Source organism: Nannobrachium achirus (genome assembly GCF_963921795.1).
Source record: "Nannobrachium achirus genome assembly, chromosome: 19".
NCBI lineage: Eukaryota > Metazoa > Chordata > Actinopteri > Myctophiformes > Myctophidae > Nannobrachium > Nannobrachium achirus.
In genome coordinates, this window is record NC_137826.1 from 8,788,367 (window position 1) to 8,809,070 (window position 20,704).

The 20,704-nt window shown below is 42.1% G+C and overlaps 1 protein-coding gene across 2 annotated transcripts; it reads left to right on the plus strand.

Annotated features, from left to right (window-relative positions):
- Window positions 1-1,869: 1,869 nt before the first annotated feature.
- On the plus strand, window positions 1,870-17,932 carry nsrp1 (nuclear speckle splicing regulatory protein 1; the record flags this gene model as incomplete). Of its 2 annotated transcripts, XM_080749626.1 has the most annotated exons (7): window positions 1,870-1,889; window positions 3,026-3,113; window positions 3,716-3,772; window positions 4,360-4,488; window positions 12,834-13,041; window positions 14,001-14,103; window positions 14,862-17,932. In XM_080749626.1, 7 exons carry the CDS (start codon window positions 1,870-1,872, stop codon window positions 15,928-15,930), a joined length of 1,674 nt encoding a protein of 557 aa, XP_080605752.1. In that variant the 3' UTR covers window positions 15,931-17,932. The 2 variants fall into 2 exon arrangements, with proteins under 2 accessions (XP_080605752.1, XP_080605753.1); XM_080749627.1 differs by lacking the exons at window positions 1,870-1,889; window positions 3,026-3,113; window positions 3,716-3,772; window positions 4,360-4,488 and adding exons at window positions 4,653-5,963; window positions 6,373-6,474.
- Window positions 17,933-20,704: the final 2,772 nt, after the last annotated feature.

Genomic DNA, 20,704 nt, shown 5'->3' on the forward strand with positions numbered 1-20,704 from the left:
ACATTGCATAGCTATGATTGAATATGTCTATGGTTTCACACGTTATTTTAGATTTTTGAGTGTAGCAACAGTAAAACATCACATTTAAGGTAAACAGTGCTATTATTTTACATTCCACAGAGAAGTAGACAGAGCACGCTGGCCACGTTCAGGTGTTTAGACAGATATCTCATGTTGTGTTTATAGACGGTTGCGTCCCCTCTAAAATGAGCACTTGCCCGGTCGGGCAACTTGAAAGCCAACTTCACCTGCCCCAAAGTTTTATTTACCTGCCGGGGGCAGGTGGGCAAGCCTTAGTGTCAATGCCTGACTTAAATGTATCTGAAATGAAAACAAAATAGAATGTCACGTTCTATAAGCAATTATGACAGGTGTGTGTGTGTGTGTGTGTGTGTGTGTGTGTGTGTGTGTGTGTGTGTGTGTGTGTGTGTGTGTGTGTGTGTATATGTCTGTCTGTGGGGAACATTAACCTGCACTTACTGAGTTTAGTATTTTTCTTGCAACTCTCAAACCTTTTTGTCACACCTTTGTAATATGCTTTAAAGGAACACCTTACATACAATAAAGAAACCAATTTTTTTTTTTTATCTCACGATTTATGTAACCCTTTTTTCACCCTGTGCCAATTGTCTAATCATGTAATCTTAAACCATCCTGTAAACAAGTTATACCTTCAAGCGTTGGCAACCTTACCTTAGTGCCATCATTGGCATAGGGGAGGGTGATCCCACTGGCACACTGGCATACAGTTTGGGAGAGGATTCTCTTTTTCTTTCAAAGTTCAAGCAGACATGTCAGAGGTCAGTGATAATACTTTTACTTCCAGACCTTAAAGGAGTAGTTCACCCCCAAAATGAATGAATGAAACAAAAATTTGATTCGAGTAAATTTACCCCCATTGATTCCGGATGGTGACCCGTTTCGAAACGGGTCACCATCCGGAACGAATGGGGGTAAATGTATAGTTATCACATTTTTGTCTTAGGAATGTGACAAAAAACAAAAAATATTATTGAACTCTAGTCTCCATGGCATGACTAATCAATAGAAAAAAGTCATTTTGGGGGTGAACTACTCCTTTAAGACGCTATAAGGCTTATACCGTCTTAAGGTATGGAATACTGAAGACCGTTGCTGATGGTAATATGTTTAAGACATTTGAGTAATTTCTCACAATGCGTTGCATCGCATTGTGAGCTTGTAGATCTGCTATTTTCAAATTGCCTGTACACGGCTGAAGACAGGGGCTGTTAAGTATGACATCATTTTGTAGGCAGAGGAGCATTTCTGCCCCCAGTTTCCGTGAATCTTTTTACTATTTTTACTATTTACACATTTTTCTTCTCTTTGTTGTTGAAAGGAAAGTGTTAGAATTATACTTTAGTCGTTATTTTTGTCTCGGATCTGTTGAAAATAGCGAGGGACAGAAAATGCTCTGGGGGCAGATTTTCCTCTGCCTACAAAATGATGTCACGGCTTCCGTTGCCTGCTGCACGCAGGACTCCCTCTTTTTGGGGTGATTTGGCCAGGTGGGCGTGGTTATTACCCAACAATGCACTGCAGCGGTGGATGACAACCACGCCCACCTGTTCAAAACACCCCAAAAAGTCCTCTCCTCGACTGCACACACACGCCTCTATCTCTCTATCAACGTCTGCACTTTCGCGATAAAGTAGTTTAAAATGAACGTAAAAATAAATCAACGCATAACAGCGGTCAGATATTTGGTGCAGATCATTCAAATACATGTTTAATATTAACTGAACACCGAATACAAATTAGTATTCTATTCTGCTGTACGACGGGTTTGTTCTGTTGTATTTATGTTGGCGAATGTGCCGTGCTTGGATCCAGTCAGATAATATTAAGATGGCGTTCCCCAGTAAACAGTAAGTATGTTGCTGTGAAGCTAGCGTTGTTGTGCAGACATGTAGCTCGATCGATCATAGCCAAAGCCATACAGTTATGCACACATGTTGTGTAATAATTATTTCACAATATATCTGTGCATAATTGTGTGGCTTTGGTTATTGGGCTTGGACCATGGTCTGTCGATTTATTGTTACCGCGCTTGCTTGATATTTAAATTAAGCGTCAAGTACGTGCACCAAAGCATGATTAAGTTAAATGTTGTGATCAAAAAGATGTGCGGAGTATGTTTTATTAATGTGTCGAATGAGAGATAACAAGGAATCGCGTTTTATATTTAGAATAAAGATCCATCCAACGTTAAAAGGGTGGCCACATTAGTAAAGCAATGTTTTCAAGTTCTACTGATATGCACAATTGCGCCCTTTGGCTTTATTACCAAGTAATATTACCATTAGTAACTGATTAGCACAGCTGCATGATGTATTTGCTTGCATGAGATGAAATAAAACTTAAAAGTATACTGCTAAATGCATTAGGAATACATCATACAGGCAGCAGCCGTTCGCAACTGGTAAAAACCTAGCCCAACCCTCCCCTCCCCTGCCCCTTCCTTGTATATACTTACTGTTTGTTTAGACTTACTGTTTTCTTTTTTTCCCCCTTTTCTTTATATCTACTGCATAGTACTGTGTTCTATTTGTCTGTCATTCAATGTTATATGAGATACTTAAATGGTTTCCTGTTGAAATAAGCTTAGTCTTTTCATGGATCTCCTTTTAGTAGACCTTGTACCAGTGAACTGTACCGTCATGAATCTGTACATTTTCCTATGCAAACTTCTAATAAAGCCTTCAATCAATCAAATGTGGTTTTGTTTGATTGGACTTGGGTTTATGAAGCTGCATGCAAGTGAAGGTGACAAAATGACTGAGAACTTTGCTACTGGTGTCCATCTCTAATCTATTGCAGGTCAAATACTTTTGGACAAAAATGGAATTGTTTTTAATTGATGAAAAATTGTGTTTTTTAAGATTTTTTTTTTTTACTTTTTAAATAATGTATATGTTTTTTATAAATGTAGAAAAGGGGATATTTAATTGGTCTGTTACAATGCTCAAGAGTTTATTCTCTAAAATGTGTTGGATCTCCACAGGTATGGGCTGCTCTTGCCCCAGAAGAAGGTAACATCCAAGCCCCTTGTGCAGAGACCTTCAGTGTTTGGTGATGACTCTGATGATGAGGTAGTCACAGTGATTTCTTTTTTTATGAAATAGTAGGAGGTGCATTAACATCCTAGGTTTGTTCCTTACTTTTATCATTTAAAAAAAGATATCTGTGAAGGATATATTGTGTATGTCTTTGTACCTAATGTCCCTTACTGTATTCCTACTGAAACAAGATATATTGAATATACTATTTCCTCAACCGCCAATGTTTTGTATTGGTAAAGCCCCACCAGATAGCATGTCATAAGGTGGCTACAGCTCCAATACACAATACATAGACTGAAGATCTATTTAGCGAATGCGAGAATGCTCGCCCCAAAACACGCTCACCGCTCGCCCCATTCTCATCCACCGACCTCGGAATGGTCGCCACTGCTCGCCTTCAGGTATTCCTTCAGCAAAAAGTATGCCTAAACGTAGCCTTATTCCTAAACTTAACCTCAGTAAAACTATGCCTACCCCTAAACTTATTCCTAACCTTAACTTGAGTAAAACAAGTATAAGAATACAAGAACCGCTTTGGGGCGAGTGGTCCGTGGAAAGAATGGGGGCGAGTGTGTTTTGGGGGCGAGCGTTCCGGTTACCTATTTAGCACGTGATGCTTTATGTTGACACAGACTTCAGTGGGAGAGAGTCTACAGAAAGAGGCTGTGAAGAAGAGGATGATGAAACAGGTACAGTTGGACAGAGTTCTATTCTACTATTTTGGATCTAATATGTGTATGTTTCTAGGGCCTTCATGTAGGGGTGGGCGATATGGTGATAATTATCGTTGAGACGATACAATGTCTCCACGATATGCATTTTCAGCGATATCGTATATATTGTGATACAATTGAGTGAGACTTGTAAAACATCCTTTTTAATCGTTAATACAGAGATTCATGGCAGAATTCAATTTAAACCTGCATTTTGGTCTAAATCAGTAGTTCTCAAACTTTAAAATGTCAAGGTCTCCACTTAACTCTGACAGTATACAAATGAAACCAAATGGTTTCATTTGTATACTGTCAGAGTTACATACTTGTAAAGTTCAATTTAGACCTCCCAAAAGGAACCCATAGAGTCTAGTTTTTGTCAAGTACCTTGAAAAATAACCATAAAAACCAACGTGAAAAAGAATCGTGATAAAATCGTGTATCGTGATACAGCTTGGGAAGATATCGTGATATTGTATTTTTCCATATCGCCCACCCCTACCTTCATGTTCTCTTCTCTCTCTCTGTCTCTTGTGGTGTTGTCTTTTTTTGTCCTACACCAGACTCGCTTGGAGATGCAGAAGGCCCTGGAACAGGACAGCACCGTGTACGACTATGATGGCGTGTACGATGACATTCAACAACAGAGGCTGGAGAGCAACAAAAAGGTTCTAGGGGGAGCAGACAAAAAGGTGAAGTCCAATAGGACGGCGGTAACATGTAAACCCTGGTCATGTAACTTGGTTCAATATGATCAGTTGCTTGTATTTGGCCTGCAGGGGACACACAGTGCATGTCATAATGATATTAATAATAATACCTGAAATATAATATAGCACTTTTCTAATACTCAAAGTCGCTTTAAATGTTTGTGTCGGGCCGGGGGGAAAACGTTATTGGGGGAAAAAAACTAAAATCAAATAAGCAATAAAACAGTAAAAACAAGAGTTGAGATCTATGTCAACTCGGAAAAGCAATTATTAGTAGGTTTTCGGGGCGGTTTTGAAACGCATCTCTGATGTTTTTGTGGCTGCGGCAGCTACAGAGAAAGCCCTGTCGCCCCAGGTTCGGAGCCTGTGAACTGTAGTGTCATGAAACTGTACCTTTTCCTATGCAAACACTTCTAATAAATACTTCAATCAATCAATGGGGACCTCAAGGAGGCCGCCATCACTGGACCCGAGCAAACAGGACGGGACATGCAGCTGGAGGAGGTCAGAGAGGTAGGGGTGAGCCAGGTGCTGGAGTGCCTTGTAGGTGGGGAGCAACATTTTAAAGTGGATTCTTTGTTCGACAGGCAGCCAGTGGAGGTCGTGGAGGACTGGTGTGATATGATCTCTGGAGCGGGTACTGGTGAGCAGGCGGGCAGATGTGCTATGAACGGATTGTTGTTTATTGAGGGCGGTGGAGGTGGTGTCATGGAGGATGCTGTTGCAGTAGTTTTAACCTGGATGTAATGAAGGTGTGGAATGAGTGTTTTGGCGGCAGTGAATGTCAGCGAGGGCCGGAAGACGGTCAATGTTCCTGAGGTTGAAAGAAGGCTGTTTTGGTGATGTGGGGAAGGAATGAAAGCTCCTTTGAATTGAAAGGGCAGGGTTGAACATGACACCTAAGGTTGTGGAAATGGGTTGAGGTTGTGACAAGGGAGCAATCGACGTTAAGGGCCAGTTGGGGCCAATGATAATGATTTGGGGCCAATGTTGAGGCCAATGATGTTGATTTCCGATTCACTGCAGTTGAGATTGAGGAAGTTCTTTTGCATCCAGGTTTTGTATGTTTTAGGCTGGTGGTGAGGGTGGAGTGGGTGGCTGTGGTGGAGACTGGAGAGGTAAAGTTCCCACTTACAACTTCAGCCAGCCAACAGCCTCCAGATCTCCCAAATTACAGAAGGACATGACTGTTTGAAAAATATTTCTTACGCATACATGTGTGCGCGCACGCACGCACACACACACGACTTACATTGTGTGTGTGTGTCTCTTTGTGAATGTCTTCAAGTTAGCTAGCCATGGCATTGTTGAATTGCACCACTGTGCTTCTTCACTCAACACATTTATGAAAGTATTTTATTTTTGGAAAATAACCTGCTGTGTTGTTAACTCAGCAGGAACAACTGCCCCAACGGGTGATAGGCAGTGAACAGGGACACTATGTAGAAAGTGGAGAGGTAAGTGGGAATTATAAACTATAGCGGTAGTTAGGTAGTTCTCAAACATTTTCGTCCTAAGGACTCCCAAATGTATATATATATTTACCAGAAGCAAATTTAGTTGAAATATTTATAAAAAAAGATATAGAACATTTGCACTTATTTTCAAAAATAGCAGACCTACAAGCAGCTTGTATATCTGCTGTTTTTGAATAGCCTAAAAATATGGTTCAAGTGGTAAAAATAATTGCGACGCTATTTTAACAACCCCATACCCTACTTTGAGAACCAATGAATTATAAAATGAAGCAAGAGGCAGTGGTACCGTATGCCACGGCTATTGCGTATACAGTATACAATCTAAATGACTACAGTGTTAAATGTTAAAAATGCTCTGAGGTGGTACTTTTTGTCATGTGTATTTTAGCTGGATCAGCTGCAGGCAGGGGTCAGTGGAGGAGTACAAGATGGAAGAATATCTGTTGCAGGCCAGAGGCAATTTTGGTCGTGTTTTGATCTACCTAGGGCGGTATGTGAAAAACTAAAGCCCTATTGAGGATCTGTGGCTGTACTACTGTAACCGACTGTGTCCGTCCGTATATAATATCCACACAGTGATATTAGTCTGGGTGGCCAATGCCAGGCTGCTATTTTCTAGCCTGCTTCCAGACCACAGACCCCGCCCACTCTCAGAGTGGACTCTTTCTCTGGTCTGGAGCTGAGTACATGAATCGGGATTTATTTTCGGCTCGCCAATGAGCGTGGGGGGTGGGGGTGGGTCTAACGAATATCCTATCCGCGCAGCAGTTGAAACGATTCAAACGAAGTTCACACACACAGGCAGGCTGAGGAAGGCACACGCGCGCGCGTGCTGATTTCACCAAGCTGTTAATGTTGATTACATGTTTCTGGTCGCAGTTCTGTATGGAAGCAGTCACTGGCACAGACAGAGACACACACACACAATCACAGACACACTCCGCGACCGTGCGTCGCGTCCACCGTGAGTCTCGGTCACCGTGAGTCTCGGTCACCGTGCGTCGCGAAACTCGCGATCACTCCGCTCGCAAAAAAGTCCCTCCCCCGTAAATCGCTCGGAATAGGGACAGTTTCAGACTACTGCATGAGCTGAGTCTGAGATCAGGCTAGCTATTTTCACCAAATGTTTGGCTGTTTTCATTGAATGTTCTCCTGTTACTGTATGACGTGCCCAGAATAGGGATACCAAGATTCATGTGGTTAAGTAGCTCCTGTTGGCAGGGGGGCGGTAGAAGGTAGAGCTGCCGCTTTGGAAACTAAGGGCTCCCAGTTCGATCCCGGGCTCCCCCTGAGTTAGTGTCGAAGTGTCCTTAAAGGAGTAGTTCACCCCAAAATGTTTTTTTTCCCTATTGATTACTCACGCCATAGAGACTTGAGTTCAATATTTTTGGGTTTTTGTCGCATTCCTAAGACAACAAATTGATTATAGTAAACTTACCCTGACGGTTTCCCCATCCAGTGCCATGCATTTGGGTACCCATCCAGGGCCATGAATTTGGGTCCCCATCCGGAATCAATGGGGGTCTTAGGAATGCAAAAAATACAACAAAAATATTATTGAACTCAAGTCTCCATGGCATGAGTAATCAATAGAAAAAAAAGTCATTTTGGGGGTGAACTACTCCTTTAATTGCTCCCCATGAGCAGGTTGGTGCCTTGCATGGTTTCCTCCACCATTGGTGTATGAATGTGTGTGAATGGGTGAATGAATGTAATGCCTTGGATAAAGGCACTCCAGTATATAAATGCACCATTTACCATTTTTATAAATGCACCATTTACCCGTCTCATGTTCGACAAGTAGTCTGTATACTGCCGATTGCACTGTAAAACTGTTTAAAGATTGAAATAGGAGTGTAAAATGATCTGTATTGTCTATGACTGTTGACAGGCATAGAAATGATTGTGAAAATGAATCAGCCATGTGGTTGATACAATGTTAATGAGACAATCATTCACTGTCTATTCATGGGAAACATAGGAAAATAGACCAGGCGCACAGCACATATTCTAGTGCAGTTGGTGGAATCATAAGCATGATTTTCTACCACTTTTTCGAGTCACGTGTTCAAATACTGGATTCTGATTGGCTAAATTCCGGAGGTTATGGCATAACAACCGCCGCAGTTGTGTGAGGACGAGATCAATGCGCCTCAGTGTACATCCGGGGACTTCAGGAGGAAGTCGGAACACCTTTCCCCCAACCAACAAATGACGGTGGCTGCGGTCCTATGTTTACTAACGTGCATGCTATAGTCGCCGATTTATTTGGATCCAATGCAATCCGCCAACTTTAAAGCCCCTTTTCTCTGAACCTATGCCTTTCTGGAAGCGAACAGCCTCTATTTACGGCCGGAACGGTACTTCTAACTGACGTTAGCTTAGCTGTAAGCTAGACGCATGGATTAGTATGGAGTTGGCGCCATCTGTTGGTGAGTAGAAGATGTTGTTTGTAGAACTATCTGCTGTCTCGCGGAAGTTTTATAGGCAATAATGATTGTAACTTAAGATCCTTGCAAGTTACAACTATGTGTTTTCTTTCATGTATATGGGAAAAAGTGGTAGAAAAGCTATTTACCACTCGGGGTCGGACATTATGCTCTGATAATGTCCTGTGTTAGGGTGTTATCGGACTCGGCTTCGCCTCGTCCGATCACCCCCTAACACAGGACATTATCAGAGCATAATGTCCTCTCACTCGGGGTAAATTGCTTACGTCTACAGTGGCCGCAATCAACTGGCTGCCACGTCGCAGCCAGAATATGTAGCTACCGCGTCTGCTGTCTGCGGTTGCACACTCGCTACTGTAGCACTCCTACTGTAATACTCTCTACTACTCTAACTTTCGCAACTTTAACACCATAATGTTCGCTACGGCTAACAGTCGCTGCTGTAACACTTGTTACTGTAACACTGTAATGCTAAATCTCAGAGAAAAACTGTCAAAGCATATCAGAGATGAATGAAAACAGGGTTTCCACAGTCATGGAAATATTTTTAAATTGGTAATTAATACTGTTTTCCAGGTTTGGAATTAATCACATTTTTGGAAAATGCTTGGATGTACATTATAAAAAACAAAATTATGTTAAATTATGTGAAATGTGTAACATGTAGTCATGCTGCACGAGCTGTGCTGCACGAGCGGCCTAATATATACAGGACGTCAAGTGGCAAAAATAATAGATCTACAACACATTGCACTGTGATATAACTAGGGTTGCCAACTCCCAGAGTTTCAAATACGGGACACCTCCAAATGAAACATCGGAAAAATCGGGTATTTTCGGTTGTAAAGTTGGCTAAAACAGGTATTTTCCTATATTAAATCATATTTTTCCTTTCACAATATTAATTCGGGTGTCTTTGGGCCACCTAACCTACAGTATTACCTTAAAATCATATAGTAGTCCTATATTGTATTTCTCTAAATTTTCCAAAACATATATAGCCTAGGTCTACCTGGTTCTTAAGTACCCACTCTCTGGTTACCCAACACTAGTTTAATCATATTGGCATACAGTAATAACCATTAGGTTTTAAAAACAAAATCAACGCATGCTTATGTTATTTCACATACCAGCCTGTCTGGGGTCGCTTTAGTTGGCAGACAAGACTACTGTAGTGTTTCCAGGAATACCATCCCATGGCTTATTTTCTGCTTGCTTGCCTGCTTTTTCACCTTGTTGTTTAGGCTATCATCACCTATCATGGATTCATGTCTAATCTGTTTGTACACAATCTTCTGTCACACGTTTTTGGAGCTGTGTGAAGCACAGGCTCCCTATACGTGGCCGTGTGGGTCTGTCTGTGTGTCTGTCTGTGTGTCTGTGTGTCTGTATGTAGCCTGAACTTCCTAAACTTCGGCACGCTACTAGTCCCACAGTTTTGCCACCACACACTCGCGCCATATGTCAAATCGACCGGCTTACTCGGGAATCGTGGGCTAGTAACTTGCTAAGAGAAAGGTTCAATAGTTTAATTGATATTAATTTATTAGTGAATTAATTTTCCCCATTGACTTATAATGGGAATCGCAAAAACTCACATTCAATTATTTGTCTCTCGCAAACCATAGGGGCTAGAGTTTCAAGACTTGGAGAGGAGGTTCATAATGATTTCAAGGATTAAATAAAAAATAATTGTGTCATTTGGCCGCATGGTGGCGCCATAACACCCCACTTTACGTTTTGGCCTGTAACTCTTGAACCGTAGGTCGGAAAATTAAAAATATTTTTTCCCTGGATTCCTTGGGTCATGACGCATCTCCCCATATAGGCCACGCCCATTTGCGCCATGATAGATTTTCCGCCATCTTGAATTTTCTCCAAAACACACTTTTTGCTCCTTTTCCTACACATTTTCTTCAAATGTCACAAAAATCGGTACACATGATCCACACACACACACACACACACACACACACACACACACACACACACACACACACACACAGCTCCACTTCACACGGGTGTGATTTTTTTTAAGACATTAAACAATGTTCTGAGCCGAGCACTGTCGTATGCTCGCTCGCACGCACTCGTATCGTCTCTCGCAGGCAACTTGTGGACTGAACCTACAGCCCATGGGAAGGGATTGTGTAGGGGGCGGAGACTGTCTTAGCAACACTGTGTTACTAAGCCAATCAGCTGCTTACAAACAGCGCAGCGCCTCTCACAGCAATGGGATGCAGCACTTGTTGTCTCAGAGGAGAGCAGAGTGGAAGTGGAAGCGCACTGACAGGCAGAATCGCTGTCATTTCTCAATTAAATCATCCCGTCATTCATATTCATCCCCCAACCTTAAAATACGGGACAAAGAGCGTCCCGTATCAGTTCAATACGGGACACGTCTTTTAGTATCCAAAGAAGGGACGATCCCGTATTTTACGGGACGGTTGGTAAACCTAGATATAACATACATTGTTAGCTTGTAGATCTGTTCTTTTGGTCCCATAATGCCTTTGCTCCAGTCTTGGGGCATTGAGCAGCACACTGGAGTTAGAGCCTCGTAATTGTACCATAACTACATTGATTGGACTCATGTGAACATGTCTCAGTTTCGGACATACAAGGTGGTTTCCACCAGACAGCGACAATGTTTTAAGTTATACATAGGTCTGTAAATGAGGTAAACACTGTAGGTTATGGAAAAGTTTAGAGGATTCATTGTAAAAAATATATAAATACTCTGTAAAAAGAAACCAGCTGAAAACCAAATGGGTGGGATGTGGGGTCTAGCTTACAGAACGCTTTCAAAACTGCCCTGAAAACCACCCTAAGAATTGCTTTTTCCGAGTTGACAGATCTCAACTCTTGTTTCTACTGTTTTATTGCTTTTAATGCTTATTTGATTTGTTTTTTTCTTGCAATTAAGCTCCCGGGCCCCACACACACACAATTAAAACTTAAAAAGATTGATATTTCTATGCAGTTGATGTTTTATTTTTACATAGATATATTGTTGTATTACTTTGCTTATTGTATTGATGTATTGTATCACCTTGCTTATTGTAAGTCGCTCTGGATTAAGAGCGTCTGCTAAATGTCTAAACTGTAAACTCTAAAACGACTTTGAGTACTTAGACAAGTGCTATATAAATGTAATGTATTATTATAGCAGCACTGCAGAACTCGCTACTGCAACAGCGTAACACCGACAGGGGTTGACACTAAGGTCTCAGAAGCACTTGCCCTTTGGGCAAGTACAGATAATTTTATACTTGCCCAAAGGTCATGCCCACTTACCCGAAAAGTATATCGTCCATTATAAAATGATATATAGGTATTTTAGTTACCTCTCAATTTAACACTTATTTCTTTACTTTCTGGGGCTGTGCGATAAAAAATGTCATAACTCAATACCTCCAAATCCAAATAACAATACATAGCTATGATTATGTCTATGGGTTCACTTCACAATTGTTATTTTATATTTTTAAATGTAGCAACAGTAAAAACAGCTATTTTAAATTCCACAGACCAGAAGACAGAGCGGACTGGCAACGTTCAGGTGTTTAGACAGATACTGTATCTCGTGTTGTGTTTATAGACGGTTGCGTCCCCTCTCAAATGAGCACTTGCCCGGTCGGGCAACCTCAAAGCAAACATCACCTGCCTGAAAGTTTTATTTACCTGCCGGGGGCCGGTGAGCAAGCCTTGGTGTCAATGTCTGACTTACTATTACCATTTGTATCAGTAACAAATAATACTCACTACTGTAAAACTGTAACAGTCACAGCGACAGTCACTACTGTAGATAGATAGATAGATAGATACCTTTATTATCCCAAGGGGGAAATTCAGTTGTCCAGTTGTAGCACAGCAGTATACAGTTATTTACAAAGTTACAGAGAAGTAAGAAAAAAAGATAGATAAGAGGGGAAAAAACAAGAGCAGTACAGTACCAATAAAGAGAAGGTGCATCAATAGAGGGGGCGAATAATATATAAGTGTATGTACATAAAGTGTCTTACAAAAAAGAGACCGTAACAGTCAAGTATCTCACTGACATTGTTAAACAAAGCAAAATACTCAGAGACTACCAACACAACCTAATAGTGCAATGTCAAAAAAGAAAACAGCTCAGAGAAGAAGAAACTAGGAAGCGAGTCACCGCAAGACGCACATGAGCACTCTCCCTGGAAGGTCCTTAGGGGTCAAAGTCAATACAGCAATAGTTCCGTCAGTCTAAGTTAGGAAGGAAGTCCTTTTCAATCGTCCGTTATGTGTCTCGTAACAATGTAACACTCGCGTCTGTAACACCGGCTCAACACATTCGCGAGTGTAACACTTGATACCGTTCCACTAGCTAATGGTTAGACACGCTTCCTCTGTCTTCTTGTCACAGCCAAAGTACATCAACCAGTTGATGAAGGCGGTAGAAGAGAGGAAGAAAGAGCAAGAACGGAGGGATGACAGGAAGATCCAGAAGGAGAGGGAGGCAGAGGGACAGCAGTTCTCTGATAAGGAGGCCTACGTCACGTCTGCCTACAGGCAGAAACTGCAGGAGAGGAAAGAGGAGCTGGAGAAGGAGAAGAGAGAAGCTGCAATGGAAGGTAAATTGACTTGAATTGGAAATAATCCCTAAATATTAATGGAACATACCGATGGTCTGACTATATAACTCGTAATATACTGACAACCGTTTTCCAAACCATACTGTGGCTATTTATTTTTATTTGAAAGGAAACCATTTAATTCAATTTATTCCAGAACAGTATGAAAATCAGTTTGCAATCTTGCCTGAGTTTAGGTGATATCCTGCATCGGGGTCCTCCCTATTTTCCCCAGGTTCTATGTTACTCACTTCCCCCCAAAATGTTCTATATTCCCCAGGTTCTATGTTACCCACCCACCCTCCCCCAAAAAAGGTTCAATGTTCCCCGCTCAACCAAAAAAGGATCTATGTTCCCCAGCCCCCAAAAAATATGTTCCCAACTGCAGGAAATGGTGGAACATGTGGGCAATCCTAATTTAGGTGCCCAGCCCACTCGCCAGTTGTCCAGGTGGTTACATGTCCCTAGTGCCCAGATGTCTCCACTCCAAGTGCCTACTCGTCCAAATGCCCACATTTACCTTGTGCCCAGATGTCCAGGTGCCCAGGCACTCGTCCAGATGACCAGTCATACAAAAATATGGTGCCAGTGGTCCCTAGTGCCCCCCTGTCCCACTAGTATTCATAATTTCTCCTCATTATATTCCATTGTGTGTGTTTAGAGTTATTAATAATTAGAAATGAATGCTTCCTGCATTTTTGGATGAGCGGGGAACATAGAAAATAGAACCTTTTTTGTGGGGGTAAGTGGGGAACACAGAACCTTGGGAACATAGGACCTTTTTGTGGTAAGCGGGGAACATAGAACATGTGAAAAGTGTTGCATTTTAAATCGTCGACTGACATGGAGAACAGATTGATTCACAAACTAATTTCAAACAACATTGTCTCAATATTCAGTTAAGTTCTTTAACGACTTTGGATGAAATGCACCTGTCTTCCTGTCTGTGCTGTCATCAGCCGCCCTGGACGTGAAGAAGCAGAGGGACCTGAGCGGCTTCTACAGACACCTGCTGAACCAGACCGTGGGAGAGGAGGAGATACCAGACCGCTCTGTTGACAAGTCAGTCAATGCCGCACATTGAAGCAACAGTTTGATTCCATTCATAAAAATCCAATCACATAGAGCACTGTTTCCCATACATTGTGTCGGGACCCATTTGTGGGTCGCAGACAGATTGTTATGGGTCCCTTTGCTTTTTGTTTCCTACATTTAGGAAACAAAATCATTATTATTATTTAAAATATTTTCATGAATTCAAGAAAATCTAAGAAATTCCATAAATTAGACAATATATGTTTTTTTTATGTCCCGGCAAATGTCTGATTTCTCTTTTGGGTGAATTGGGTCACGGGTTAAAAGGTTTGGGAACCACTGACATAGAGCACCGAAGTCTCACATCATTTACGCATCCTACCTAGGTCCTGTTTTCCCATAGACATTTTTCATATCACGTCATATAAGAACTGTGTTCCAAAAAGAAACAAATAATCTCGACTAATATGGATATGAAGAATCAACTGACGATGAATTAGTTACATTTTCATCCCAAACAGACTTATCAGATATGAGTGACTGACTGTCGTAAACGATACAGAGCCACATCCCAACAATATCGCAGAGACAGTTTTTATTTTTGGACCACGATTCTTATATGAGACTTTTAAGATGACCCAATGTTATTCTCCATAGAGAAATTACTTCTGGGAACCAGGGGATGAACGAGTGACGTCACGACTCCTCTACTCTAAACATAAGCAGCATTTTTCTTTTTTTCTCTCTAGTTTCTAATTTGAATCTGTCTTCCACTACTTCCACAGAAATGAGAGCTCCAAGGCCGCAGAGGTCACGGAGAGAACGTCGCCCCTTCCGTCGCCTACGTTGCCGGCCTCCGGCGGCGACCACGGCCCCAGTTCGCACAGCGACAGCGAGGAAGGACAGGACCATCAGTCTGCCTTCAGCAAGCCTGGGACCGCCGCCACGCACGCCAAGCGCCACTACAGACAGAGGTCGCCCGCGTCGGGGAGCGGGGAAGACGAGGACAAGGAGAGGGACAGAGACCGAGAGAAGAGGAGCCACAGAGACCGCGAGAGGGACAGAGGAGGGAGGGAGAAACACCGAGAGAGGGACAGTGACCGACAGAGAGATAGAGACAGAGAGAGGGACGACAGGCATGGCGAGAGGAGAGATGACAAGGACAGGAGGAAAGAGAGGGAGAGGGAGCGAGACAGAGAGGACGACAGAAGCAGGGGGAGGAAGGAAGCCGAGAGAGAGGACCGGCACGGAAGGAGAGAACGGAGTCCCAAGGAAAGAGAGCGGGGTAAGGACGGAGAGAGGGAAAAGAGGCGAGACTCGCAAGAGGACAAAGAGAAAGGGAAGGAGAGGGACAAGGCGAAAGAGAGTAGGAAGGAGGACTTGGAGAAGGAGAAGACGGCGCCGCCGGACGCGAAGAAGATAGACTTGGAGAAGGAGAAGACGACGCCGACGGACACGAAGAAGATAGACTTGGAGAAGGAGAAGACGGCGCCGGCGGACACGAAGAAGATAGACTTGGAGAAGGAGAAGACAACGCCGGCGGACACGAAGAAGATAGACTTGGAGAAGGAGAAGACGGCGCCGGCGGACACGAAGAAGACAGACTTGGAGAAGGAGAAGACAACGCCGACAAAGATAGAGATAGAGATAGAGGCGGCAGGCGAGGGAGAGAAGAAGGTAGGAGAGGACAGTGTGGAGAAGGCAGAGAAGGAGAGGGTAGAAGAAGAGGAGAAAGTGAATAAGTTTGCCAAGCGTAGCAGCGATCAGACTGTGAGCTCGGCGAGAGATCGCTATCTAGCCAGACAGATGATGCGCGCAGGCAGCAAGACCTACATTGAGAAGGAGGAGGATTGAGGCTGGATGGACACACACACACACACACACACACACACACACACACACAGATTAAAGGACAGGTTTTCAAAGTGGGGGCTGGCACCAAGGGGACAATTAGAAAAGAATGGAAAAAGAAAATAATAAAATTATCTATAGTGTATACTGTATACACACATCCCATTAAGACCGGAGTCTGATTCTACAAATGCCTTCTAAATCAGTACTCACATTTTAAAGATCTTTCAAAAATGTTAGCAGATGTTCAAGCTGGCAGTGCGGTGACGTGCACTGAGCTTTTATATCTGTTATGTTTGAATAGCCAACGCAAAAAAAATCTAAAATGAGACCGATGCTTTCCCGGAGTAATTTCAATAAGATCCTTTCGCCAGTCTAACCACTATTCAATCTGGTGGCCCCTATTTTGTGCATGTCAATATTGTCAAAATCTTTCAAAACATTTTCAACAATTTTCAAAAATGGCAAGAAATAGCCTATCTACAAGCTCACCTCACAATGTTATGCGTTGTGAGTTTGTAGATCGGATATTTTGGGGGGATTAAAAAAAAAGCTATTTCACACTATAGTCCATGGGCCATACGAGATGTCGGTATCAGAAAGGTGGCAAAGGTTATCATGCATTGTTGAAAATGTAGATTATAATTTGGTATGATAACCCTTTCTGAGACCCAGCTAAATTGGTGTTATCAGCCGCTAGAGTTGGTGTCCGATTAACTTTACATTACAGGGAAAAAAAGCTAAAAAATAATCTGCTTTAAGTAGCATATGAGGGGTCAAACTAGGGGTTTTTCATGATTCAGAATCCATTTCAAGCAACCTTTGCCGACTTTCCGATACCGACATCTCGTATGGCCCATGGACTACTAGGAGGGTGGGGAGGGGGCAGCCAGAGGCTCTGGCATGGAAAAGTCAACAAAGTGGCGGTTCTGAAAGAACTAAACACGTACTTCACCATGTACCATCTGTTATTCAACGCGCAATGCACAGACTCAACCCACAGGGGGTGCCCGCTGCCGTTAACCAACATTGTGTACTGTAACTTGGCATACAACTGTATTTGATAACAAATAATGTTAACAAAATAACATGCAGTATAATAAGGGGTTACTTGACGCACCTTTCCCATGACGACGACAGCAACTGCAGCTTCTTCCAACTAAAGCTTAATTTATACTCTGTAGTATGACGGCAAGAACAGATTTTCAAGCTAACAACATGTCACATAGATGGGAGTATAAATTATGTTTTAAACACTTTTTTTTACCAGTACCTGAGACGAATAACAGTATAAGTTAATATATATATTTTTGGATTTACCAGACTGTAAACCATAAACTAGTCATTTTTATTCTGTTAAATTGTTAATGCAATCCCCCCTCATTTTGTTTAATTGTCGGTTTTAATGTTATCTGCTCCCTTTGTCTGCTGAATATTGCTTGTACGGACTGTTGTTCCACAAACTGTTGGAGATATACTGTTTTTCCACTTTCCATAAGTATTATGTCTTATAATTCCTAATATATATGAGTTAAGTAAAAAAAAATTGAACTCAACAAAATGAGGGGGGAGTACATTAAGACTTTAAGAAATTAAAAACTTCTAGTTTGTGGTTTACAGTCTGGTAAAACAAAAAAATGTCTTATCCAAAAATTTAAAATACGGACTTAGACTGTTATTCGTCTCAAGTACTGAGAAACCCAATTCTGGGGTACCTTGTCTTCCTACTGAAAGTAAAAGGCTGCAATGCTGTTTGCATTGAACAGACTGAAACTACAGGTGGCGCCCACTGCCTTGCTGTCTGGCAAGGGGAAATATTCTGGAAATATTTTCTGCGTTGAATTGGTGCATATACGTTTCATTTTGCCATGAATTAACATGTCATTGTGTTTTGAGTGAGAGGCTGATGTTGATTGATTTAGCAGGATAGACTTGGATAAAAGACTGAATCGTGAGTGAAAGTTGCACTCAAATTATGAGTCTATATGGTATACATTTTTGCGATACGCGGTTTTGTATTTCCTTTCTTCAGCAGTACTGTACTGTTTGAGTTAATAAAACAGGTTTTCTCCACAATTTGTTCAGTGTTTTATTTAGCTTCAATGAAGGACCCCAAATGGAAACAAGCCATTGACTTTCCTGGGTTTAAATCCTCTTAGCAGACCTTGTATCGAACTGTACTTACCTGTGCTATTTCTGCAAACTGCTAATAAAGTATTATTGCGACCATAGGTCCCACCGTCCCAAGTTTAGTATGTGAACGGACACAGCTTGTCCGTGTGTATGTTTGTATCTCTGTCACGCCTGACACTGGTTCTATGGGTTTGTCGCTCTGATGTCACTGTGATGTCAGGGGAACCACGCTTAACAGAATGGGTTTGCCGCGCTGGCATCACGCTCAGGCTTCACAGTGATGTCACACTAACAGAATCCCTTTTATGCCCATAATATATGGAGTTCCCTGATGTCATCAATATTAAGCCCATATCTAAAAGGACTTTATATGGGAATGCCCATATATGGAGGCCACATACCACACTAATGGCTGGTTCTACAGACAGGGATCTCCATGTATGGGCATAAAAGGGTATGATGACAGATGTCAGACATCATAGGACTTTCACATAACGAATAACTGAGTAAGCATGTTTGGGCTCTCACAGCATATCTTCATATACAGCACATGGATCTCCATATATGGATAACTGGTCCGATATACATCACTGGCCAGATGGCTAAGAATTACCCTGGTGAGACGCCCTGAGGTGTCTTACTAGTTAGTATTCAATCAATCAATCAAAGCTACATCTAATAAAGACGAACAGCTGATGCCAGCAAAATGAATTCATTCAGGCAACCAACAACGTCCAGTCAAATATGAGACAGTGAGACAGCCTGATGTGCTATTTAATGGATGAACTACAACCTGTCATCATTAATGTAGCTAATAACTTACGGTAAGCATGTTCAGATATAGAATAATAGGCTATGTGAGGTGACAAGACCTTTTTCAGCTTTAGGGCTATGTCTTTTCTTTTTACAGACGCGCAAACACACTACAGAACTTCTCTGAATATTCAGTAGTGTGACAATGACATGATGAGATCTGTTTCAAAAAGGAGATCTCTGATCTCATCATGTCTGCATCTGTGCACAAAATAGGCAACGATCCTCTTTGTTAGCAAGTAAATGGTAAATGGTGCATTTATATAGCGCTTTTATCCAAGGCGCTTTACATTCACCCATTCACGCACACATTCATACACCGGTGGCGGAGGAAACCATGCAAGGTACCAACCTGCTTACCGGGAGCAATTAGGGGTTCAGAGTCTTGCTCAAGGACCCTTCGACATTAACTAAGGGGGAGCCCGGATTCGAACAGGGAACCCTTCGTGCTCTAATAACGGTTTCTCTACACCTGAGCTATGCCGCCCCACAGGTCATTAGCAGGTCATTTTATAAAATCTCTGTATGGAACATGGTTGGACAAGAGGGTGTATTTTACGGATTCTGAACCCTAAGGCTACACCTTAATTAATAGACAGTCCGTTATCTTCTTCACCTCTCTTCCACAGTCCCCGTTACTTTGGATTGTGATGCATGGTCAACATCATAGGAGTTAATGTTCTGTTTGAAATACCGTACAAAAGTATCAGTATCTTGTGAAAATCATAATCAGTTCTCCTAATACCTGGTCATATTATGGCCATACAGTATATGTCATTTAAGGTTATGAGTAGGCTTTAATCTCCAACATTCATTGTTGAACACAGAGGTTTTTTGCACGTCTTAAGTATCAGTATCAACTTGAGACCTGGAGGGCCAGTCAATGCTGTTTAGCTCTATTCTCTCTTTTACTATGAATGACCTCACCTATCATAAAGTAGTCCTCCTCTCATCTGTCCAACTTGTATTACTACTTAGGATACTAGAGTGATAGTCTCACTCTCCAAGCATTACACTATGGAGTTGGACATTGTGCTGCTCTGTATTTAGATAAATTGTCATGTTGGAGATTGAATTGAATTTAAATATGCCCACAATAGGAATGCCATGCAGTTATGAAGTGGTACTCACTGGTTCTCAGTGGTTCTCACGCTTCCTGACTGATGGATCCTGGCAAAAGCTGGCACTAGGCCAGTGTTTCTCAAACATTCAAATTTAAAGGTCTCCCCTTAATTCTGTACAAATGGAAACAAACGTGTTCATTTGGTTCCATTTGTACACTGTCAGAGTTACAGACTTGTATGGGTCAATTTAGACTCCCCTAAAGGAACCCACAGAGTCCCTGGAATCCACTTTGAGAACACTGCACTAGACATTGTTGGCCTTCTAATAAATACTTCAATCAATCAAGCTTTGCGCCTGTGTTCCGGGCCAGCAGAGGGCACTATAGGACTGCTGATATACCACTGGATGAGAGAGTATGACAGGAAGCATTAAATTATTTATTTTTGATAGATGTACCTTGGAGAGAAAGGAAACAAAACATACATGTAGCAAATGGCTCAAACTGGAGCTCACCGGGGCCGAGTGTCGGTTAGCTATATTTGGAAGAAGCCACAAGGCTTCTAATGGAAAGTTTGGAGAACAGCACCAGTAGTAATTCAGGCAAACCAAACAACATTCAGTCAAAGATGAGACAGAGAGACAGACAGAAGTCGATGTGCGATTTAATGGATCCAAGGAGATCAACAGTGGGAACTTCAGAGCATTGTTTGTATAGTTTACAGACCCATCCCTAACATGATAATCATTAGAGTGAATGAGGAGGACC